Source organism: Cottoperca gobio, chromosome 9 (assembly GCF_900634415.1).
Source record: "Cottoperca gobio chromosome 9, fCotGob3.1, whole genome shotgun sequence".
Classification (NCBI taxonomy): domain Eukaryota; kingdom Metazoa; phylum Chordata; class Actinopteri; order Perciformes; family Bovichtidae; genus Cottoperca; species Cottoperca gobio.
Window position 1 is genome coordinate 25,089,774 of NC_041363.1, and position 26,896 is coordinate 25,116,669.

The window sequence follows — 26,896 nt, forward strand, 5'->3', positions numbered from 1 at the left end:
CCGGTGGTTGGGGACCACTGCTCTAAAGGATTTATGCAAGGTTTTATATCTCTAACGGTTCTTTAAAGCTGTTTTTTCCAAAATAACTTTATGAAAACTTTCTGGAAATGTTCCCTGAAAGTTTTTTATGAATAACATCCAAAACATTTTTTACTTGCTGACATGAAACATTTAAATTGGTTGTTATTATTATTATTATTATTATTATTATTATTATTATTATTATTATTATTATTATTACTAATGCTGTAGTAATTATAATTATTATAATTGTAATTATTATAAATAAAATGTACACTTTATTTTTACTTTAATGTGCAATTGTTATTTTATTCACTGTATTTTACATATTGAATACAACATGATTTGCCTATCAAAAGATAGGCAAATCATGTTGTATTCAAGATGTAAAATGTGCACTATTAATTAAATTAATGATCGGTTGATTGACGTGTGCGCGTGTTGTTGCAGTTCCTACTCATCACCAACAGAGGTCAATAAAGGCCTAGAGTTCTTGATCACTCTCTGAAGTTCACATTGGTTCATGTTTGAATGTGTGCTGTGGGACTTGTGTTTACAGTGTAGACTCAGGTGTGTCTGTCTCTCACCTCCACCTGTAATGCAAAAGAAAGAGGATGGGCTCAATGAATCAGACTGACTGAATGCTTTTCACAATGTCCTGAATCCCGTAAACCATTATGTTAAGAAACTACAGCATGGTTGAGGTTATACTTGTTCAGCTACTTTGAGTCAAAACATTACAGCAGAAAATTAATAAGTACTGCATCAGAGGATTTATAAAGAAATACCAGCTCTGTATTCAGCTCTGGCCACAATAATACTGCAAAAAGCGACCTTTAATTAAATTGTGGGAGATTTCTGGACCAGCTGCAGGTATTCTATTTAAAAGCCACAGTTAAAGCGATCTTATCGTCCCTCAAGCAAGATATTTCAATCATGCAGCCACTTATTTTTGTTACAAACTGCAGCAAATTGATGTTTGTTGACATAAACTCATGACATCCTAAGATTAGCAGCAGCAGCACACTTCTGTGATCTCCCTTATTTCAGCTCTCTCCCCTTTGGCCCTTTTGTTGTGGCGAGGCCTACCGGGGGTCATCCGGGGTCATGCTAGAAGGAAAGAAACAAGGGTTAATGCCATCAACTTCACTAATAATCCCCACTGCGTCCCCCTAACCCCCTCCTGGGCCATTTTTCATAGCTCTCCCCACACAGAGGAGGCAGACAGCTGGAGGCTGGTCGCTTCCATCTACGCGTCTGGTTTGCATTAAATGGACACATGTGGTCAAACCCCTAACCAGTGGTATGAAAAATGGGTTTCTCAAGTAGCGGATTTAGGCTAAACTTTTTCAGGGTTTCACTTTAAACAGGAGGTATCATAATGACAGGAAGCGTATGATTTGACTTAAGCCCTTCGCTAAGGATGACGGGCAGAGTATCGCTGCGATGTGGAGCAGTCCATCTGAGAGGGACTTTGTATGTGAGCCAGATATGAATCTATTGCCACAGATAACGCATGTTAGATGTGTCAGCTTAAACTTATCACAAGTCAGAGTTTTACGGCTAGATGTTGCCGTAAAAAGCAAGTAGACTTTTTCTGTCCAAGACTGAGATTTATACTCCGGCTCTCACACAATGGCTCAGTGTTTAGTTCAGGGACACATGGCAGTTGATGGACACATTAGCGATCAAACCTCTGACCTTTTTTATGATCGGACAATCTATTTAACCACCAGACCACCCTGCAACTACCAACAGCCACTGGATACTTTAATAAAGTCTAGTGATATTCTATATGTTTCTTCATGTTAAGACTAAAACCAACAGTGAATGTATCTTCTAACAAGTGTTGTGTGTGAATCAAAGCCTGATATATCTTCTTCCTCTGTGCTATAGAGCTCCATTGTTGTCCAAAAGTGATTAAAAACACATCAATGAGCCTCATTGTTGCACTGGGTGATATGTTCCTCATTATGAACACACCCACTTTAGATTATTTCCCCCCCCCCTCCCCACACACACACACACACACACACACACACACACACACACACACACACACACACACACACACACACACACACATACACACAGATAAATTCATTGCGGAAAATAGAGTAGCGTTGGTAAAAACTCAGTTTGCAGCAATATCTACAAAAAGTAATGCACTGTAATTTGTGAATATCCGGCAAAATCAATTTGTATGTATTGTATGTAAGTTTAAAGAGCGACAAAGTCCTTGTAGGGAGAAGGTTGGAATGGGTGGGTCCAAAAACACTGGATTTACACCCAGGAGACCGCTGTTCGTGCTCCATGTGGAACCAGAATTGATTTGTTACGTAATTTTCCTACCTAAGTAACGCCAACCCCAAACGTTGACTTATTTGTCATGTAACTGACAAATAAGACAACAAATGACAAGTGTTGCTGGACATTCGAGGAGAATGCACGAAAAGTGAGCAATAACTCTTCTAAGATATTATACAAGCCTTGTATGAGGTTGAAATACGTTGAGAAACTACAGCGACCTGCTGTTTTAGGAAAGAAAACGATTACACCACCAGCACTAGTTAGTAGCTGTTCTAGAGCTTTATATGATATCACATAATCTTCATGATCAGATCATTGGATATGTAGATGAAGCTGCCCAGTTGTCAGTTAGAATTACAGAAGTTGACTAATTTTCCAATCACTTCAAAGACTTTATATCTATGTTTGCTTACAGGTTGACGTAGGACATATAGCCTTGAGTCTGGAAATAGCAGTAGGTCCATTTACTAGAAAAAGGTGTGAAGCTTTCCATCATATCACATGATCTTCATCCGTTTTTAAAGATGTACACCTCCAGGGACCAATGGCCTTTGGGCTTACCACAGGCAGGGTAGAGAAATCAGAACATATCACATAATCAGTCAGACTCAATGCTGGTTTTGAAATAGTTAATAATAGGAAAACTATAAAATAAAGAGTTTTATAGGATCATTTTGCAGCTTTTTTTTATGCATCTACATAGTTGCAGGTATCACTGCTCATTTTCCTCCTTCAGGGGAATAAATGTGCTGCCACTTCATAAATACAGGAAACACTTTTCAAAAAGCAAGATATCAAAAAAGCGACACTTTAAAGTAACCATGAAGGGAAACTCTGCTTTATAAAGCCATGGTGAGCCTTTTCATATCAGTGTTACACTCTGCTTCCCTTCCATCACCTGAAACCAACAGGTACATTTGTCTCACCTCACTGAGCTTCACTAAACATTAATACTGATCAGCAGGAACACACTTACTCGTGTTCAAAAGGTCCGAAGAAATCATTGTTTTGCAAGTTACAAGGGAGTCTCAAGTGTTGGCTCTAAGGTCCCATGTCAAGACCAACAAGTTTCAAGTTAAAGTTCTAAATTATGTATTTTGAGTACAACAACGTATTATTTGCCAAATGCACTTTTCCCTCAGTTTGCCGTTTCACTTGGGAAATGTACCGGACAACCATCAGAGACTTAGAGACGTTAATGCAAATAAATAGCCCGGCACAAAACCCAAAGTACAACTACAATTGTACCAGGCTTGCTGATTTTCTGGCTGCTACATAGTTAGCGTACAGTTATAAAAGTTGTAGATGTCCTAAACAAGTTCTTTCATATTGGGTATCTGCCAATGCCGAGGCCAAACTGATACTTTTATTGACATAAATGTTGATTAACATTGAAATAACAATTGTAGTTCGTCCCGCCTTATTTTATTGGGAACTACTTTATCCAAACACTGAAGGTTGTGATTCAACAATATAAAGCTGATTATTGATATGATATGAATGAAGGTTTTACCGGCAGAACGTGACTCCTGAAATGGCTGTTATCAAGGAGAGTAGAGCACGGGGTTGAACAAAACACAGTAAAGTTCAGCAAAAAAAGGACGGGAATTTTGATCAGTTTTACTTTAGCCGATATGATCCATTAAAATATGCCCGGATCGGCCCCGACACCGATGCTTATAATCGGCTTGGGACGAATCTCATCTGATTCTCAGCAAAAAAGTGCATTTCCAAAAAATGCCAACTGACTCCTCAGAGTTTACACCTCTCCTCACCGTCACACCTTATCTGCCGAGTCTAACAACAGTCTGAGCTGTGGGCAACAGGAGCACTTGTAGATTATGTACCTTGCTCAAGGGCACACCAGCTGTGGTAATGAGGGCAGTATGCTCAGATTCATCATGCTGCTCCAGGAGTTAAACCAGCAAACTGTAGGACACAAGCTTGCATCTCCAACATTTACTTTATTGTCACGTTCAAGTCTTTAAATGAATTTCATAAATAAAATATTAAATTTGTGGGGATATGTGAACTAAAGGTGTATCGAGGGTTAACCAAGTCAAGTCGTTGGCATGAACGACGCCCGTCACACACACAAATAAACACACCCACTCAGCATTAGCTCACTGGAAAGCCACACTGTGCACTTTTGTTGTGTGCCTCTTTTTTTATTGTTATTTTATTCTTTATTGTTTTGCATTTCTAGGGAAACACAAACTCCACCAAGATAATCTGCGTGTTTGATAAACAAATTCCATTCATATCAGAGCAACAGCTGCTGCGGCAGGACCAGATGGGAACCACTAAATCTTTTCATCTGAAAACATCTTCAGCTCCATTTCAACGCGACAAAGAGAGCGTAACACACGGGGTGGATGGAGGCCTGCAGGTGTCAGCTTGGATCATTGTTGTGTATTACGTAGTGTTTTAAACATTAAAAATGTGTACATGGATATTAAATGATGAATATCTGCATGGAGGGTATCACCCTGAAATGCTAAGCAGAGGTTCATATTTCAGCATGCATCCCAACTTATTGTGAGAAATAGAATATTGATTTAGCATTTCTATAAGATAACCTGAGGAATGTAACTTTAATTACATGTACTCAAGTATTGTACTGTCATGGTACAGTCATGGTATGGTAGTTGAGTATCTCCATGTTACGCAACGTTATACTTCTACTGCACTACATGTCAAAGGTAAATATTGTACTCTTTATTCCACTACATTTGTCTTTAGTTACTTTCCAGATTGCAGTGTTTCATCCACTTCCTGTCCAGTGAAAACCATTTTGATTTAAAATGTTTGTGATACTACTTCTTAAACCAAATTAAAAAAGTCTCTTTGTTCAGCTGGAAAATGCATCCAGACAAAGCTACCAACATGATGATCTTATAGAATATGATGCATTGCTGTACATTAAACTACCAGACAGGATATAAAGGAGCTAAAATGAGCACAACCTAAGCATCTAATTACAGTACAATACAGTATCCTGTAGCAGCATATGGAACATTTTAACCATTATATGGAATGTTTGTCCTTTAATTGTGCTTTAAATTACATCCTTCTACATTAATCAGCATGTTATGTTTTCAGCATTTCCCTGCACCAGTGTCACTCACGCAGATTCCTATATATTTATTGGACTTGGCAGCGGCTTGGATCGTGATTTCGAGGCATATTTCTTTTCTAATTGAGAGCTGCTGTCATGTGTTGGAACGCTGCCACCTCTTGTAAAAAGTACTGAGGAGGAAAATGTATTGGGACCATCTGTGGGGAACATGAGATAGCTTGTTTATATCATTTTCGTGAAGACAATGGCCAGGGCAGGTTACTTTTGGAGTTACAAGAGCTGTTTTATGTCTGCATAAAGAGAATATAAAGAGTTTGAAAAATGTTAAGAGTCAAATAACAGACCTGCTGGAGATCAAAAACACTCTCCAACACAATGAAAGTATATAGAGCATGATCGAAACACAGTCGAACTGAGTTTAACTTACAAACCTTTCTCAGATGCCCGCCTCAAGCAGAAATGATCTCATTGGTTGAATTCAACCTAAATGTTTGGAGACAAAAACAAAACAATGATAAAACTTAAATGAAAACTTCAACTGCACTTTATTCCCGTATAGGACAATACAACAGAAGACATCATGAAAGTCAGATTTGAGCATTTCTTGAGGGTTTTCAGAAATATTCTTTAAGGCTCAAAATATAAGCTTCTAACTATTACTAATTATTGCTGAGTGTGTCCTGATATCCTAGCTAACTCGCTAACCAACGAACTAATGAAGCTAGCAACAGCTCATTTCTAATTGGCCTATAGTTAGGCCTACAACAGTTTGTGGTGTAACCAAGCCCTTAAAAGTATACGTCAACATTTGAGGAAATACATTATTCTGTTTTGTGTCTGTCAAATACAGAGGAGTCAGCATAACAAGTATAACTGGAAGCAGGGGGGAAACAGCTGTGCCCCGTTGCATGAAACCACTTATGCTAAGGTTGACCTTAAATGTTCATCTAAGGATGCCTTACACAAAAATGTGTTGCATAAAGATTTCCTTTCGATGTTTTAAGGGAGAAGTGGACGTAATCACAATGACGTCACCCATTAGTTTGTGGACTACGGTTTTGAAGCCTCAAGTTTAGCATTTTGGCTGTCTCCGTCTTAGTTTAAGGCACTTTAGTGTTTTCCCTCAGCTACTTAAAGGTCCAGTGTGCAGGATTAAGCGACTTCTAGCGGTGAAGTTGCAGATTGCAACTACCTGAATACCGTTCCACTCACCTCTCCCTTTCCAAGCGTGTTGGAGAACCTACGTTGGCTTTTAGGAAACTTAAACCCATGCAAGGCTCTCTCTAGAGTCACAGTTTGGTTTGTCCATTCCGGGGTACCGTAGCAACATGGCGGTGCAACATGGCGGACTGCTTGGGAGAGGACCCGCTCCCTATGTAGGTATGAAGGGCTCATTCTAAGATAACGAAAACACAACCAATCTTAGTTTCAGGTGACTATACATTAATGAAAACCTAGTTATGAGTATTATATTCCATTTCTGCTAATAAATCCCCCTAAATATTTCACACTTTTGCTGACTGAAGAGGATGAGGAGATACAAGACGCATTTTTCGGGACAGGGAAAGGCACTGGACACTATGAGCGATGCAAAACTTGTTAAGAGTATAGATTTGACCGTCAGTCTATTGTAGAAATCTGTATTATAATGAAGGCTACATATACAGTACATATTGTAATTATATATTATATACAGTGTCATATTTTCCGGGGAGAAAAACATTCTCATATTCTGTCCAGTTTGGCTTCCTTTATTTCGGTATTCTCTTAGATTACCACTTTGGATAAACTAGATGGATGTGCTGTATTATGACGGTAACTACAGTGAAAGCCTTACTCTGAACACTTAGGCAAGGACACAACCTAAGTTAAGGGAGTTTATGCAACCTGGCACTGGTTTTAGGAGGAGTTCGGAACTATTCCTTGCCAACGATAATCTGTGCAGTAATTGTTTGCAGCTTTCCAGGGTCTTGAAGTCATCACAGTGAAGTTGCCAGGTTTGGTATCATCGTCCCTGTACAGAGACCAAACTTAACTAAACTGTTGTTCATCCAAATAAAGCTCCAGCTGACCAACAGAGAGTTTTTCCTGCACAAAGAGATGAAGGTAAATCCACCTAAAGTCACAAATTGTCTTTTTCACGTTCCTTTTTGTCGATCTGTTAAACTAATGAGATGTTGATTAAGAACTTTTAGGGATGTTAAAGGTACATTTTTATACTTCCAATCTCAATGCAAAGCAAAACTAATGTCCACAACACACAAGACATGAGATTGATTTTGATGCAAACACTAGTGCCCATTTTTCAATTTTGCCCGTGCACCCTAGATAGTCTATGCATACCACTTAAAGAAATACTGCAGTATTTTATTGTAAAACTATAGATTTTTGGTAATGTGATGTTATTTATACTGTGAAAGCGGTTAGCTGTAATTTGTTTTTGGACTGTCACAAAGATATGAGTCTGTATATTATAAAACTGTTGAAAACCGGAAAATAATCCATGATTATTACTGTTATTACATGTTATTGTGCTACTGTTTTATGTCACCCAACACACTGACAACTTCAATAAGAGGGTGAAGACATCTGACCAATCCAGTGTGAGCTTTACATGTAACTCAAATTGGCCTCTGTACGTAACACATCTGCATCCAGTAACATTAATTATAGTCTCTTGTCCAGGAATTACAAGTGTCACTTTCTTATAAATCTTTTCTCTTTTCTCTTTTCTCTTTCATTACACTCAGAAGATAACGGGCCTGATGTGGTGCAGAGCTTGCAATTCCTTGTCAGGCAATCAGATTTTATTAGAGCCCCTTTTTTCATATCCAAATAGCCTTTAGAAACCTGACAGCCATTACTCAGGAAAGCTCTGCTAAATTCTTCACTGCTATTACTGGTTGTAATTATAGAAATGATTTCAAACTGACTCACAGAGTTTTTTGCACGGAGGTGGGTCACAAACCTCCAGTGGGTCCGACTCTGGAGCATTTACTCTTACAGCTGCGAAAATACATCAACAGATTCCCACCTTCTTTCTCCCTTCATCACACACAGGCCTTTCATTCTCATAAAAATACACTTCACACATATTGTGTCCCCTTTGATGTCAGTTCACAGCGTAATTATTCATCTCTTTATCCATAATTTGACATTTTGGGAAATATTTTCTTTGTTTCTGGGAATTAGATACAAGGCTGTCACTTTGTATTGAAAAGTGGTGGAATTGAAAATCTTTTTTGTCATGTCTCCAACATGAATGCGATTTTTGGCAATGTAGTGGAGTGGTCGGTATGAGGTCGGAGTAGATAATTACAGCACTAAAAGTTGGGGATAGTTTAACAATAAGTTCTAAGTCCTTTGGCTCCGGTCACATGTTGACCTACAGTATGTTACAAAGAATGTCTTTCTGCCTGAAAACACATGAACACGGCTGCAGAACATTTGAATTATTGTGGCGAGCTGCACTTTGTCGCTGCCTGGTGTGCTTTCGTTGTTATCAGTGATGGATGATCTACGGACAAACTAACTGCTTCCAGTCTTTATGCTAAGCTAGGCTAATCCTCTGACTTCAGTCCTGCACTTAAAGGGCAACGCCACCGATTTTACACATCAAAGTTTCCAGGTGTTGGGGAGTTCTATGTGAAAAAAATAATATATAAAAAGTTGTGTCTGCGAAAGGAGCAGTGTAAAGTCTGACAAATGTCCACAAGTGAAGTCACTTGAGTCTGCATCAGTTGGGTCTGAAGAGTACAAGTTTGAAACTAAAAATAAAAGAATCTGGAGGTGCGGAGTAAGAAAGAAGTGAGACCTCTGTAGCCCGCTGCTCATCAATGCTACAGGCCAGAAGGTCCAGGCTACATTAGACGCTACTAGCATAACTCCCCTGAACGTAAGTAGGTCTATCTGCGTACACAAGGCAGCTACGATTAGGGTTAGTAAAAGATCTCTGGAGTAATAACACAGAGGTAATTTCCTCTGTATTAAATCTGAGATCATTGTCAGATATTCGAAAGGCTCCTTCCAGTATTTTTTATTCCACTCATTATTTCCCACCTGTGTTTTACTGTCCTAGCAGTGTGCAGAGGCCCTGTCTAGTAAAAATATTTATACTTGTCTATCTCTGAATTTAGTGATTTCAGATAAACTTAAGAATTAGACAAGTTGAGAAAATGTTATAAACTTTTTTAAACCCATCTGAAAAATGCAGTTTTGGAGCTACACTGCATTTTCACTCTACTTTTACTTAAGAGAATAATAAAATTATAAAAAATATAACCTTGAAATTTTTCCAAAAAAATGTATGAGGTTCTGCACGGTTTAACATTGACTATGTTTTTCTCCTCCTTTTAAAAAGGATTTAAATGTGTAGTGTTTTGTGGTTGGCTGGTTAGCTTTTCCAGTAGGTGATTGTGTTCTTGTAATACTCTTATAATAATCCTATAATGCCTCTATACTGCAGTGTGCCTGCCGGGACATGCTGTGTCATTGTGTTTACGGTGTTTATTGTTGGACTTTGGGTGTATTTTATAAATATTAAATAACTTAATATCCGGTTTCTTCGCACAATCAAGAACCACAGGTGGGTGAAACACGCAAAGCCATCATCTGTTTTGAGTTGACAGCACGCAGCAAAGAAAGGGTTAAGAGTCACATGGTAGCGGGTGGTATTATCAGCCTTGGGCTGTAAAAAAAAAAGAAAGAAAAAAAGAAGTGTATGTGGAGGAAAAAAACCTTTAGGAGAACAAAGAAATCAGAGTCTATTTAAAGAGAAGTAGCCCCGGATCCTGCAGCCGTGTGACTCCCGGCTTTGCGCCCCTCTCCCAGCTGCGCCAAATCCAGCCTGCCTGTGCACCACCACGGCTCCCGACGGCGGTGAGGATGCGGACTTCTCTGGTCGTGTGCTGCTGCGTCTTTGCACTGCAATGCACGCTTTGTCTTCCAGTGCGGGGATCCAACAGGTACAAAGTGGCACCGGTGAGTTTGAGGAAGCTCCTTTTTCTGTTATGTTTTGCAAAATCGAAACAAGAGAACGTTTACTTTTTTATGTGCGGATGCAGAATGAGTCGGTTTGGTTTAACTTGCTGCACGCATGGGAAATTATTTATTCTTTTGCATTTTTTAAAGAAATTGGCAGTGTTGACTTTCTTCATTCTTTCTCCTGCTACAAGTGACTCCCCCACCGCCTAAACACACACACGGACACACACACACACACACACACACACACACGTGCACAATAGTTTTCAATTGTTGTTTTGGGCAGACTTTGGAGCAGAATAAATGTTTTTGTAAATACAGTCCGCATTCTTGTATTAAGAATTTGGCTTTTCTGCAGCTACATGTGCACCCTAACCACGCTCACACGCGCGCAAATGCACGCCATTTCCTCGGAATCATCAGGACCAATGCCGCTTATGTTGTGATTAAGAAAATGGCTATTTTTACGCACGCACAGGAGCTGACCTGTCACTGTAATTAGCCCTGGAGCTGCTGTACTTTGAATAAATTACTATCATCACTATTTATTTTGTGTCTGCTCAGCAGCAGCACTCGAGGCAGTCATGATTGCAGCCAAAACCTGACGACTTCTCCTCTCCTGACAGCAGAGTGTTTTGGTTTTGCCTCAGTGAGTCCAGCCAGCTCAGATTTCTGGGGAATAGAGAGAGAGAGAGAGAGAGAGAGAGAGAGAGAGAGAGAGAGAGAGAGAGAGAGAGAAATAAATTGAGAGAAATTAAAGTTGCTGAGTTCGGGACAGGAAGCCGTAATAACAGGTCTTAGAGGCATTTTGTCAACAACACCATAAAAGAGGGGTCCACCTTATGGACCAGTCGTGACAGTGTCAGTGGCAGGCATTACACAAATAGTCATAGTTGTGTGTTTTAGTGGCTTTTCTGAGTTTTCTGACATATTTAAAAGCCAAGACAGCAACACTGGTTTTGTTTTCATCTTGTAAGTCTGTGTGTCATCATGCCAAAATGTGCTCCAGGAGCTCCTACTGTAGCAAGAACTACAACAGAGGAGATTCTGAGTAATTTGCCAGGTGTTTATGTTTATGTTTCAATAACCCCCCCCCCCCTCCCACACACACACACACTACGCCCCTAGCCCGATTTGGCGACACAAAACTTTACAGATGTGTAGTTAAAATCAAAATATAGGCTGAGTTTGAAGATGGTTGTGGTCCGAGCATGAGCGCTGGAAGGGGGGAAGTGGCCCTCCCACTTTATGAGCCTGGCGTCGCGGCCGGTGTGATCCCATAGCAAGATGGTTTCTTGGTCTGCTGCTGTTCTGCACGCCTGACCACATGCTGCTCTTTATTTGATATGTTTCCTTCTAATATTTCTGCTTAATATGACTTGTGTTGTACTGTATACTGTATATATAGCCTCTCGTGTATACTATTACTACTTCCTGAAGCAAACATGTAACCTGTATTTACACAGAGGAGGCTTGCATGCTTTTTCCACAGGAATGTCTTGTTTACAGGTACACAGAAAAATAAGGAATTTATCAAAACAAACAGGCGGCACAGATAAGCAGTTACAGAAAGGAATGTAGCGGTGACTGGGAAAACTTCAGAGAAGTGTTGATTTTTAGGGAGACTGAAGTAAATACATTTTTTGTATGGTCCTGAAGGATCAGCCAAACACAGAGTAAGAGCTGTTCAGAGCACAGCTGCAAAGAGGATGGTGATTTTCTGACAAGAGCTTTCCAGATAAATAAATACCACGAGAATGGTACATCAAGTCAGGGAAGAACAGCCAATCGTATCATAAGAAATGCAGCGGTGCGTGTTTCACTTATCTCCAGTAAAGAACCCTTTAGTTGAACAAACTATTTTCTGGTGGTCTTAAAGGTCACCAGACGGTGGCACAGCAAAGTTCTCATGCTTGACCTTGCAAAATAGGTGGCGAGTTATCAAACTGCTGTAGCTGTGGAGCTAACTGCTAACAAGCGAGCCAGGTTTGGGAACAGCTAGCACGAGCGCCTTGAACCGGCTGTGAGTAAGGGGTTCCTGCCTTTTTGTGGAACAGTTTATAATAGTTTAAAAGGAAGGTTCTAATAAAGGATTTCTGATTCTATTAAAGTGGATGTTACAACACAGGTAATAGGCTATGATTGCACGATAACGTGTCGATCCGACACTCGCGAAAGCTTTCGGCTCACCAGCTGAAGAAGTGACGTCTCGCTGACTCGCTCTCTCTCTGCCAGCGCTGCACACGCACGGCAGCAAGACTTGGCTGCCAATCGGTTGGTACCCTTAAAAGTACCGACTTTGGTACCCAACCCTAGTTGGGTAGTTAGAAGGAGGAGCCCCCATTCTCGTTCTGAATCCTTCGCAGACATCATTGAGTTTATGGATGACAGAGAGCCCAAGTTTGCACATTGATTCATCTCACAGCACATCTCTTGACCCAAACAAAGATGAGAACTGGAGAAGTTAACTGTTACAATATACGCTTTTCATCTTCAGTGTTTACCATAGGATATAGTTAGACTCTGATATGAACCCCCTAGGGGTGTTCGAGGGCATGTAACCCCAGAAGAAAATGTTGTACATTTTAAAGTTAAATGAGAGCAAAATTAAGCAAGATTTTTGAAGAACTTTGTTCTCGAGTAAATTATTTCATCATAAACACAGTGGTTGTTGGGTATGACACGTCAAAAAAAAGCACATCCACAAAGCCTAGTAAACGAGACAGGCTCTGGTTTTCAAGAGGTTGGGCGGGTTTCTTCCATCGCTGCAGACCCCTGACGCACTTAGGATAGTCCATCACGATTGGCGGTGATGGTGGTGGGTCCGGAGCCCCATCCCTCCACGCAGGGAGAGAGGGCGCAGCTTGCACTGAGTCCACGGCCCAAGGAATCAGCGACGTCCTTTGCGAGGGCTTCTGTAAAGCTCAAGGTCAGAGCCGGAAGACACCTTCACCCCGGGTCTTTCTAAGCCGACATAGAGCCAGTCGTGGCACGGAGATTAGCTAATTAGCAGTAACCACAAAGGTGTAAAGTTGTAGCAGTAATCAAATCAAATCAAATCAAATCAAATGTATTTGTATAGCCCAATATCACAAATTATACATTTGTCTCAGTGTGCTTTACAGACTGTACAGGTTACAACATCCTCTGTCCTTAGACCCTCGCATCGCACAAGGAAAAACTTCCTAAAAGAAACCCCAAAATTAAAGGGGGAAAAATGGAAGAAACCTCAGGGAGAGCCACTGAGGTTTATAGCTGGGAATGTCACTTGTTCTGCAGGTATTTGCTCATAAACTAAAGTATTGGACACATTTTAATGTTGACCTGATGATGGCGCTAGAGGAAATGTCAGAGGATAACCAGAGTCAGTAGGACTCATTCTCTGGGCACAATGAATGTATGTACAGCATGTCCTGGCAGTTCATCAAATAGTTGATGAGATATTTCAGGCTGACAGACCGGTACAGCCATGCTGCCTAAAAGTGTTTTACAGACTTTAAAACCTTTAACCTGCCATGTAACTGTGATGTCCTGACTTCAACTCGGACCCTTTGACGGCAGTCTGTCATTTTTTGATAAATTTCCCATCTCTGTCTATCCCTACCGATTCAAATGACCAAATATAGACAAAAACGTGTACTCCCCTGGGTATGTGCTCTCATGAATAATCACAATCAACAATGGGAACATCAGTAAGTCATTGTCCAGCCAGAAGATCTACATATCTGAGGTCTCAGTAGTTTCTTTTTAGGTGCCAGGAAAGATAAGAGATTTAAGCTGATGCCCAGATGGTTTTTATCACCTTCCACTGCCGGGTGTTTCGGATTTTCAGATGATATATTGGATTAGGCGAGTAAGACAGAAGATAATGAGGTATTTGTAAATGAAAAATCGTACATCATGTTGATAAAAAAGCTTTCAACTCTACCACTTCTCGTTTTTCTGCTAGAAAACAGATTCTTGTTAGAAGCCTTGTCAGAGTCACCTGCAGCTTCTTTGACACATACAATAAACCAATAATCAGTCAAAGGTATATGCACCCCCCGATCTCATCACTCTGAGATGTTTTGTCATTTCCTCTTTAGACCCACTTTCCCTCAACCATTCTTTTTCTTTTACTTCTATTGCAGTTACAGATTGCATACTTTGCTTATACAAAACACATGTTGTGTGGATGCAATGCGTTCTGGCATGGGATGCTAATGCTGGTGTACAAATGTGTCTCTTTTGAGTGATGAACATACTTTTTTACAGGCACTGGAATACACACACAATACTTGTTAGTATGATCAATTCATTGTTCATTTTAGACTTCATGAAACATGTTGTCAATAAGAATACATATTGGATATAACCAGGTTAAATTTTTAACTAAAGAGTCTGATTCAAGAAAAAAAACTGACATTTTTGGAAATGCATTTTAATCGCAGAGAGTTAGATGAGAAGATTGATAGATTGATACCACTCTCATGTCCGTACATTAAAATGTAAAGACTGAAAAGAGGGGGAAACGGCTAACCTTACTGTTCAAAGGGAACAAAATCAGCTGTTTTACAGGTTTGTAAGTGGACTATTTCCTGAGCCAGAGAAATACGCTGATCATTTGACCTAGGGAAAAAAATCATTGGTGAGAACATAGGCTACAACCATTTGAAAGGTCTCCTTAATGTATCATATTGAGAGGAAATTGAGCTGGAACATAGAAACCTAGGGACATAGATACACTGATGGTTTTGTTACTTTCAGACAGAGACAGACTGTTTTGCAACCAGTAGCGTAGCCCCCTGATGGACATTATTTCGGCTCTCCATATTTCAAAATTAAATATGTAGAAACCCATCAGACTATTTGGGAGAAGTTTGATGCAACATGCACAGTCTTCCCTGTCAACAACTTCTAACTCCAGGGGTATTAACTTGCCAAAAGCTAAATGCTAAGAGTTTTCTTTGTAACTTGGGGCAGGTGACCCATGTCAGTGACTCAGCCGCTGAGACAGAAGTGTTGTGTCCATGCTCGTGTGTTCTCGTGTAATTTCAGAGCAGACAATGAAAATCCTGTCAGGAGACTTTGTGACGACGTTACAAAAATACCCATGGGACAATTAGTCTGTCACTTTTCTGCTGAGAGCGCAAAACGCCAGTGATGAGACATTAAACTCCAAAAGAGCCTGAAGGCCTCGTGAAGGCATTTCCATGCTGGGAACATGTGAAGGTGAACAGTGTGATGATGGTGGCGGTGGATGGTGAGGGGGGCCGTCCATTACAAGTATGGACATATCTAGCTGCTATGTGTGAGCAGCGGCGCAGGGGATCTGACAGTGGTATTCAGAGGGAAACATGTCTGTACACGATGCACATGAACAGCGCTTCCAGATTGACAACAAACCCACCAGCATCACCCCATCAGGTCATTGTGCTTTAGTTTGACACGACCAAGAAGCGACCTGCATGGAGCCCCAAGGCAGTCAGGACGTTTTCACTGCCGGTTTAACCAAGAAACCTTTGACCGAGTTCAATGTCAAGATAACTTTAACCACAACTTCAGACAACTTCACTTAAAAATATTTAATTTAATACCTTAGAAGCAAAGGTGGAAAGCACTTTCAGTGGATGTACATTGATGGCGCTCTATTACCCCGAGCAAAAACATTGCAGCCAGTGTAGCAACTGTCGTCTGCAGCATTCTTGCTCAATACTGCTCCGTACAAAGTTGCACAGTACAGTTAGCTATTTCTGGTACACTTCCTTCTTCCCCCCCACCATACTTTGTGTTTTTTACATTCTGTCCTTCCTACTTTCAGTCCTCCCATCTTTTCTTGTGAAAGCACAGAAATCCTGTAAAATTAACATTTTACTGCTCGTAGACCAACTTCTTATTTTTTACTTACACATACAACAGAAGATTGTACTTGTCATGTGTGATAGTTCATAGCGTGATATTGCTACTTATTTGTACGTATAGGGAAGAATAAGGTATGTTATATTTTATGTTTTTATTATTTGCAACAATTGCCGTTAAAACATCAAAACCTATGACTGTATCCTAATAACACATGTTGTGGGTGTATCCAAAGCCTGATATATCTTGTTCCTCTGTGCCATAGAGCTCCATTGTGAGTGAGCCACACTGTTACATTGGGTGACATGTTCCTTTATTAACATGAACACACAATGTAGTTTATTTTGACTCAATCCCACATACATCATCCTACTTCCACGAATACTCACTAGAGCTGAATATAGTCCCCAACAAATGCACTATTTCCTCCTGTTAATTAAAAAAAAATTAAACTACACCGACCAGCTGTTTTAGGAATTTTATTAATTTTATTTGTAGTTTTAAAGTATTCTAATGTATTCTTTATATTGTGTATTCTCTCTTCTAGTGTTGATATATTTACTGTGCAGGTTTTAATCCTGTGCAAGTCTGTCAGTCAGTTCATTAGAGCAGACAGTTGAAACTCTGAGAGTCGAAATATCTCTGCTATCTTATAATCTTCATGTGGATCTTAGATATCTGTGTTTACTGAGGCACTGAGGGCTGTACGGTTCGTGTGACGTTACGTTTTGATAGTTTGTATGTTGGCTTGGGTCACTGACAAGCCCTGTGTCAGCTGAGTCAGGCAGCTGTACTTCTTCTCCCTCTGGTCTGAGGCAGACTGGAGCTACACTGACTCACTATTCATCTGAGACATTACGACCGGGACTGTCAATTATCTGATTATGATTATGATTAGATATCTCTGCAACACAGAGACGTCTTTGACAAAACGTCAACACTGTTACCTCTTCACACTCTGTTGATAATGTTAGTTCATCATCGTTATGTTCATTGTTCTAATGCTTGAGGATTAAATTATGGCAGATCTTACACATTGAACCTTTAAAGTATATTCAAAAGTATTTTAAGAATATTTTGTTAACAAGTGAGCTCAACTCGATGAAAAAAGAAAAGAAGGTTGGAAACCAAAAATGTGGTGTTTATTGATAAAAGCTGCTCAATAAAATGTATAAGATATTCTAGAAGGAGCTAATGCTCTTGTTTCGGTCTGACCTTGAACTTTGATGTGAAACCTGAATCAGGCACATTTAGGGACTGTGGGGTCAAACAGGTCAAACAATCCATTTGTACACACAGGCGGGGGGGGGGGGGGGGGGTTTCAGTCCCTTAACCACACATTTTTCTCATGTTCCTCTTTGAAATGACAGAGGTGGCTCCCCCGTGCACCCACCACTTAGAATTAGCCAAATTTTACAACCCTGAAAGCCGACACTCCCTTCACCTCACTGATTGGGATCAGGCAGCGGACAGCTTGACTCTCTAGGATGGAGGTCGGCTTGTGTCCAGGTGATTTACAGTTCAAATCCCGGGTCCTCAACAAAGACCACGGAGGCACAGCTGTGGGCAGGACACGCTCCTCGCTAGCAAAACCACAGCAGTCAGTCGTTTGTTCAAATACCTGAAATGACCTGTTATATAACATACTGACAACCAGCACGGCTGGATTACCAACCGGGAAAAAAGTCCAAAGATTATTATTATATGATAATTCATTAATTTTCAAGGAACTTTCGCCTCTAAAGTTGTGGGCATGACTTGTAGAGGGACCCTTTGTCATCTAGTTTTAAGAGTTTTATGATTTTGGTTTATATTAAGTTCACACGATGTATATTCCTAAAAAGTTTAATGAAATTACCACAACACAAATAAAGTTTTATGTGAGAATAGCATTTCTGGTTACTCTGCATTTATTCATAACTGAACTTTGAGGCGACATTGCACATAGAGCAGTAGTTCGGGGGCCAGTACAAATATTCAGGCCATGTAAATAATAATAATTTAATAATTGGGCAGATTTTGGGTCCGATTCGCTCCTCTTGTCAACTGCAGAGGTTCTCTGAATCGAGGCTGGTCTGAACCGATTATCTTCCCAAATGATCCTGTTGTGTGAGGGGTTACCAGACATAATCTTAATGTTACTAACTGGGTCGGAGTCTCCCTGATGTGTGAAAGAAAAAGTGATGGAATATTGAGCAGAAACCAATGAGCACGAACTGAAAGGGAACTAACCACCAAAATGTATAAACCGTGCTGATTTTATGTTTTCGGGGGGTCCGTCCAATTCCCGTTATCCTGTAGAGAATTTCTTCAAATTTAGCACATACGTCCACTTGGACTAAAGGATGAACTCATTAGAATTTGGTGGACAAAGTTCAAAGGTGAAGGTCACTGGACCTCACAAAACACATTTTTGGTCAGAAATCAAGAATGAATACGCTAATTATGACAATTTCACCCAAATGTCTAACAGGATAAAACTGATGATGACATTTTGGACAGAAATGGATGTAAACTGTAACTTGACTGGTTGGCGGAGGCACACAACAGCGAGGCGGTAATTCTAGTTTGTTTAGTTTTTGTGGTTGAAAAACAAAGTACAAACAAGTCCAATCATCTTACAATCTTACCATCTTTGTTTTTTTCTGAAGTCACGTTTGATTATTAAAATGACCAGATCCCCATAAACAACAGTGAGGGCATGAACTCAGGGAACCCCCCCCCCCCAAGGTAAAGGGTTCAGTCTTCCAGAAGTTTCACATCAACAACCTTTAGGTGGATACATTTCAGAGCTGCTTTACACCTCCATAAGGGTTTTGTTGTTTATCTGAGGTTTTTGTTGTCAGGAGGGCGGATAACAGTGCAGAGAGAGAAACCTCAGATCAACCTTCAGAAAAAGAGCAAAAAAAAACTGAACCTGAAGCCCTTTTTCTGGGGTCCACGGCTCATTCATAACAACACTAACAAGCCATTTAAAGAAAACTGTAGGACATGAGCAGAAACGTCCCCCCTAATGTGAGTAATTGCTTTGTGCAACAAAACAAGCAGCTTACATCTCGTTTAAACAAAGTGAAACACAGGAGGTGGGTGGGGGGGGGGGGGCTCGGGGAGGTGTGTACTGTTTGTTCTGTGATCCAGACCCATCAGTCACTATGTGTTTCTGCAGTCTGGAGCACATTCCATGAATCCTGCTGGGTTTTGTTCCCCTTAACCTACAACAACGACACGGTTTGAGTCCCGCAGGGCTGAGCGAGGCAGCCTCGTTCAAACACAACACAAAACATGATTGTGACACAATTATTATTCTATATTTCATGGATCTATTGTGAATTGGGGTTGGGTTATTGTAAGGTCAATTTCCTCTTTGGTTTAATAATGCTTACAATTTTCTTGAGATGAGAAGTCTCTGTAACATTAAATCTAATTCCAGTGCAATTTATTATATATGATATGAAAACATGAGGTTACATGACATTTTAGAAAACTTTCATTTGATAGTTTGGACCGATAGTCCTGCATCTTTAGGAATCTTTAGGATAATTATTATAATAATTATACAATAATCTACAATCCCTTATTCTGAAAACCTCTATCTGCACCAGCTAATCCATGGGGGGTTTAACTAATAATAATAATAATAATAATAATAATTATAATTATTATAATTATTATTATTATTATTATTATTATTATAATAAACTTTATTTATACAGCATTTTTCAAAACAAGTTGCTTAACATGGTTGAACCAGGAACATTTCAGGATGGCAATTAAATCAAATGAAACACACAAGTACAAAAATAATATTACATAATATAACAATTAGTTTTGTCAAATTCAGTGGTGGGCTGTGCATTTCACACCTAGGCCTTCAGTGATGTCCTACACAGTCCTACCTGAATTATTCCCCCTCTTAATACCATCATTATGACGCCATGGCTCTAGAAACTATACATTTAGACAGAAACGCAGTATAACCGGGCGTTGTATCACCTTAACATGGTCAAGTACAACAGAGTTATATTAATATTTCCGAAGAATTTATAATCAATAAATTCCGCATTTACAATTAAGAGTGTTAAACTTTAAGATCGCTTGGATACTGTCAAAACTTAAAAATAAAAGGCTTTAACAAGTGTGTTCACTAAACAGCACATTGTTGCACTTAAAGCAGTTTTATTTAAGAAACCTGACGATAAAGAATAAAGACACAAACTATTCACTGAAAATAAAAGAAAACAAACAAATAATTTGCATTTGTTCATGAGGATATCTTTGCGACAGTGGTGAAAGTGTATTCCTAGCCTTGAATGTCCACTTTGATAAAGGTTAAACCAAAACAATTCAACAAGTCTCCTTGAGTACTGTTACTGCACAGCTGAGCCAGTGCGCCACACACATCTCTACATCTCTTGCAGAAGCATCAAACATTTTATATATGTCAAAAAACAAAATGCTTGTTACTCACCAAAACAACTGATTATTTGAACACAAAATCCATCCTCCTTTCTTTCCTCAAGAAGACTTCAATGACTCTGTTGTACAGTTCATCTGTGCGTTTCAGTTTTACCAATAAGTCCTTTTCTATAGACATGGAGGCTAATGCTGAAAGCCGAGTCTGTCCAGCAGCATTTCTGCCATAAGTTTTAATTCGCTTTAAGGCCGAGAATGACCGCTCGGCAGAAGCAGTGGACACAGGGATAGACTCGCTAGCGTCGGAGTTGGCCGTTCTCTACTCACGATGTCTAGCTTTTCTTGAAAGGTTTGTCTCGAAAATGGCGTTGTAATTATATCTGCGACCAAATCGATCTCTTCTCCTCCTTCAGCCATTGTGGGTTGAAGAGAATAGACTATGGGGAATAATTTAATACATATATATTGTGATGATGTTTAGGCCAGCAGAGAAGGCCTTGCTGGCCCTGACGGCCCACCACTGGTCAAATTAGTGCGTTCATTTCGATTAATTAATCACAGAAAAAATAACGGAACAAAAAAATTAACGCAGATTAATCGCGCTCTTAGATGCCCCTTGACTCTTTACGTCACCGACGCGGCGCGGCCACAGCAGCCTCGTCAACATGATGAAGCAGGATGAGAAAACGTTACTTGGCCCAGTGGATGAAAGTTTACATTAATAAACTCCCGGATGTAACTGTTGATGCTCCGCTCTGTGTGATTCCTGCAGCAAAGAATGTTCGAACCATCGGAGAACTTCAAGCTGAAATATATATATAGATGTAGATATATATCTATAGATATATATATATATATATATATCACCTCAACGCAAAGCACTGAGCAGCTCAGAGCTAGCTAGCACCGCCGCTGATGCTAAAGTGAGCGACCCGTCTCGTCATCTCTCGATCAGGCGTTCAGACGCAGAATGAGTCGGTCTACCTGAGACACATTAACAACTCCATCACGAAATGTATTGCAATGGACTGCAGGTGGTAGAGGACAGGGGGTTAATGGAGGCTTTACACATGATTCAAATGACACAACCTTTAAACATATTGTTTATTGTGCAATGAAAGATGTTATGCCCAATTTTAAATTGCACTTTATGTCAAACTGATGATCTGTGTTGTCTAAAATAATTGTAGCATACAAGGCATTGGAGAAATAGTATTGAAATAAAAGACATGTTGACCTTTAAGTTTGTAATGCTACTCATTGATTCACTCATCTTCCAAAATCTATTAGAATATTTTGAAATACTTCTCACAGCAAATATCGATATATGCGATTCATTTAGATTAATTAATCACAAAGCTTGTAATTAATTAGATAAAACATTTTTTTTAATTCTCAATATATAAAGAAACACTTAATTCTTCAGTTTATCACAAACATTCAAAATCAACACATCTGGAGTTACATGGTTTTCACTGGACAGGAGGCGGATACAAATTGTAATCTGAAAAGTTGTCAGAATAATGCAGTGAAAAGGACAATATTTACCTCTGATGGAGGTCAAATGGAAATACTCAAGTAAAGTATAAGTACCTTGAATTGCACCCCCGGTTTTAACCTAGTAAATCTGAAACATCTTTTTTACCTGCAGGTCACTGAATAGTGCTTAGTGGGAACCAGTAATGACTTGTGGATGATGCAATATTTCAGAAAAGGATCAATATCAACAAAAATCCTCACAGAATTATGTAATAGAAAAGTTGTGGGAAGATTCATAGGATCAGATGATAGAAGTAATTAGTTTCATCTCTGCACAATAAATTGATAGAGTCTTTTCCCACAGGTTGTTCTGAGTAGCAGCGGAAAAGGAAATGCACGTAATTGTGTGATAGGAGGAGAACACCCAGCAGTAAGTGTAGCACTGTGGTCTGCTTCAGCGGCTGAGGACAGAGCCAGAGGAGGAGGCGCTCCTCTGTAATTTGCGTCAGTGGAAATGAGCAGAGCCATTTCCTCTGGATCAGTGTGTGTGTGTGTGTGTGTGTGTGTGTGTGTGTGTGTGTGTGTGTGTGTGGGGGGGGGGTGTATTACAGATAATGGGACTCTCTGGGACCGACTGTTTCTTAAACTGGGTCAAACTACGTGGCTCGGTGACCTGATTATGAGTGTCTGCGTCCAAAATGAATTCAAAATGCTGCCAGTTCCACTTTTTCTTCCTCATGTACTTCGTCACACTTTACTTCTGACTCATGATTGGCATTTTGATTTCCATCTGTTTTTTTTCCGAATCTTTCCTCTTTTTATAAATCGGTGAAATTTCAAGGTGAATTTAATTAATTAATCTTATTTTGACATGCACGTACTGTTGACCTATAAGAAACTGTTATTGACACTGCTGATCTTTGAAGGAATAAAGAGCCAGAGTACAAAATGGAGAAAGTTTCTGCCGCTTATGTTGCACCGTCCACTTTAACTAAACCTCCTGTCTCACAGTATAAACTGATCCACGTGGTTTAGACAATATATATATTATTGTTCCTTTAGCGACAGAGTTATTGTCAGCGTGTTATCTCAGAGCTTTTCCCCCTCTTCAATAACTTGTTTTTTTATTAAAACAAAAGTTGTACACTTCTGAAAAAAACATGTACAGAGCAAATAGAAAGCAGCTCAGAGAGACTCACGAGCACTAGCATGTTCCTGGCCTACGTGTTAGCAGTTAGCTCACCAGCAGCATACCATGCGAGTAGTACCTGCATCTTCAAGTCTTGCAAGTGTGACTGGGCTTTTATTCTCGAGTCCCTCTTGTTCTTCCTCTACGTTTTTAAATTAGTTTTTTAAATGTTCTTTAAAAAATGCTCTTTTTTCTCCACTTTTCTCCTTTTACTTTCATTTCTTCTTTCTTTTCATTCTCCTAAAACACGAATGATTTTTATTATTTATTCCCATTTACTGTAATACCACACATAAGAACACTAGTGGACACAGCATAACATATTTTAAATTATTTAAATGTTTAAATGACCAACCTGCACTGACCCATGAACATCGTTGCTGTTGCAGGTGTCTGAAAAGTTCCCGGACCTGAAGAAGAGAGGGAAGGTTTCTCACGCTCAGGACTTCGTCAAGGAGACGAGTTTGCAGACCAACACCTCTAACACGTGGAACCGACCTCGCTGTGGCGTACCGGACTACCCCGCCCACAAGGACTTGCATTATCGGGGGCGCCAGAGACGCTTCGTCCTGTACGGAGGACGTTTGGAGAAGACGGACCTCACCTACAGGTACAGATACCCACATACTCAGCTCTGATCCAATATTACTTTCATTTGTAGAATTTACAACATGTTATTGTTAGTAAGCAGTGGAGAGTCACTAGATACCATGGTGAGATGGAAAAGCATTACCTGGTTGGACAGTGATTTATTTGTTTCCTATGTTTGCAAGCAAGGAGCGACATTTGTTTCTCTCTTTCTGTGACACTTACAGCGGGTTGCACTCGCAGGGAATGACCCCACCCATCTGATAGGAATATGTTACTATGTTCCCTAATTCCTTATGTGATTCTTAAGTAAAAATAAGTAGTTTAACCAGGATTTGTGACTCCGCCATCTTGCAATTTACACAAAAAGTGAAAGACAATGTGTATATCCGCCTTGTAATTCGAATCTGCTCCAAATTTGAATGGGTTCTTCGTTGGCCCATGCTTCACCAAGTTTCATGAAAATCTGGCCAGTAGTCTTTCCATAATCATGCTGACAAGATAGACAGACAAACCAACAAACCAAACCGAAAACAAACCTCCTTGGCAGAGGTAAGAATTCAATATATTTTCATGTAAGAATAACATTTAAAAAAGTTAAAAGCCACAAGTTAGTGGCCAATCCATAGCTGACCAGCAATGTCCAACACAGTGAAGGCACATTATGTGATAAAGTGGCTGAGAGGCGCAACATGAAGGTAAGCAAGCAGCTCCGTTATCACAATCTGTACCAGAACAATCGACAAAGTGACCTTAAGTGGAGATTTTTCGTTCTTTTTTCAAGATCAACAGTGAGCTATCAAACTCAACCGCTAAATCAAATCAAATCAAATCAAATTTATTTGTATAGCCCAATATCACAAATTATACATTTGTCTCAGTGTGCTTTACAGACTGTACAGGTTACGACATCCTCTGTCCTTAGACCCTCACATCGCACAAGGAAAAACTTCCTAAAAGAAACCCCAAAATTAAAGGGGAAAAAATGGAAGAAACCTCAGGGAGAGCAACTGAGGAGGGATCCCTCTCCCAGGACGGACAGACGTGCAATAGATGTCGTGTGTACAGGATAAACAACATAGTACAAATACAACATTTGACAGAAATTATGTTGTGTTGGAAAAAAAAGAAATAGAAAGTTTGGATGAATCCAGGAAAATGTCAATAAGGCTTCTGCAGGACCAGGTCAGCAGGCGCTGTCACGATTCATGATCCTGACGTAAACTTTATCAGTGGCAACCTGCCACATGAGAGACAGACACTCCGGGGATGATACCCCGGATGGTGAGTTAGTAACATACATTTACATAAATGCATACAGATAGAGAGGGAGAGAAGGAAGAGAGCAGGGAGGTGTCCCCCGGCAGTCTAAGCCTATAGCAGCATAACTAGGGGCTGATCCAGGGCAAACCTGAGCCAGCCCTAACTATAAGCTTTATCAAAAAGGAAAGTCTTTAGCCTACTCTTAAATGTGGAGAGTGTGTCTGCCTCCCGAACACAAACTGGAAGCTGGTTCCACTGGAGAGGAGCTTGATAGCTGAAGGCTCTGGCTCCCATTGTACTCTTAGAGACTCTAGGAACCACAAGTAACCCTGCAGTCTGGGAGCGTAATGCTCTAGTTGGTTTATAAGGTACTATGAGATCTTTAAGATATGCTGGAGCCTGACCTTTAATTGATTTGTAAGTCAGGAGAAGGATTTTGAATTCAATTCTGTATTTTACCGGGAGCCAGTGCAGAGCAGCTAATACAGGAGTAATATGATCCCATTTCCTTGTTCTAGTCAATACACGTGCCGCTGCATTTTGGATCAACTGAAGAGTCTTAAGCGACTTTTTGGGACAACCTGATAACAATGAGTTGCAGTAATCCAGCCTTGAAGTAACAAATGCATGGACTAGTTTTTCTGCATCATTTTGAGACAGGATGTGTCTTATTTTTGCAATGTTACGTAGATGAAAGAAGGCAGTCCTTGAGATTTGTTTGATGTGGGAGTTAAACGACAGATCTTGATCAAAGATGACGCCAAGATTCCTTACAGTGGTGCTGAAGGCCAAGTTAATGCCATCCAGAGCTTCTATGTCATTAGAAAATGCGTTTCGGAGGCGTTTAGTGCCAAGTATAATAACTTCAGTTTTGTCTGTGTTTAACATCAAAAAGTTGCTAGACATCCAAGTTTTTATGTCCTTAAGGCATGCTTGAAGTTTAGCCAATTGATTGGTTTCATCTGGTTTAATTGATAGATATAATTGGGTATCATCCGCATAACAATGAAAGTTTATAGGGTGGTTCCTTATAATATTGCCCAAAGGAAGCATATATAAGGTGAATAGAATCGGTCCAAGTACAGAACCCTGCGGAACTCCAAGACTGACTTTGGCTGTCATGGAGGATTTATCGTTAACAAGTACAAATTGAGATCGCTCAGATAAATAGGACTTGAACCAGCTTAGTGCGGTTCCTTTTATGCCAACACAATGTTCCAGTCTCTGTAGTAGAATGTCATGATCAACAGTGTCGAAAGCAGCACTGAGGTCTAACAAGACAAGAACAGAGACAAGTCCTTTGTCTGATGCCAATAGAAGGTCATTGGTAACTTTCACCAGTGCCGTCTCTGTGCTATGATGAACTCTAAATCCAGATTGAAAAACCTCAAATAAACTATTATTATGTAAAAAGTCACACAACTGTTTTGCGACTGCTTTCTCAAGGATTTTAGCGAGAAAGGGTAGGTTAGATATCGGCCTATAGTTGGCTAAAACCTCTGGATCAAGACCAGGCTTTTTAAGAAGTGGTTTTATTACAGCTACTTTAAAGGATTTTGGTACGTAGCCAGATAATAGAGACAGGTTGATCATATTTAATAACGAAGTGTTAATTAAGGGTAAAACTTCTTTAAACAGTTTAGTTGGAATCGGGTCCAAAAGACTTGGTTGATGGTTTAGACGATGAGATTGTTGAAGTTAGTTGGTTAAGGTTGATTGGAGTAAAACAGTCT

The 26,896-nt window shown here is 39.9% G+C and overlaps 1 protein-coding gene across 2 annotated transcripts in view; it reads left to right on the top strand.

Moving 5' to 3' along the window:
- The first annotated feature begins 10,161 nt into the window (after positions 1 to 10,161).
- The window catches only part of mmp11a (matrix metallopeptidase 11a), a 29,551-nt gene continuing 12,816 nt past the window's right edge, over positions 10,162 to 26,896 (top strand). The window contains exons 1-2 of one of the 2 annotated variants that reach the window (XM_029438762.1): positions 10,162 to 10,390; positions 23,702 to 23,922. In XM_029438762.1, coding sequence (XP_029294622.1) covers positions 10,295 to 10,390; positions 23,702 to 23,922 — 317 coding nt within the window. In that variant the 5' untranslated portion in view covers positions 10,162 to 10,294. The remainder of the gene's footprint in view (positions 10,391 to 23,701; positions 23,923 to 26,896) is intronic. The other variant, XM_029438763.1, reaches the window with a different exon arrangement.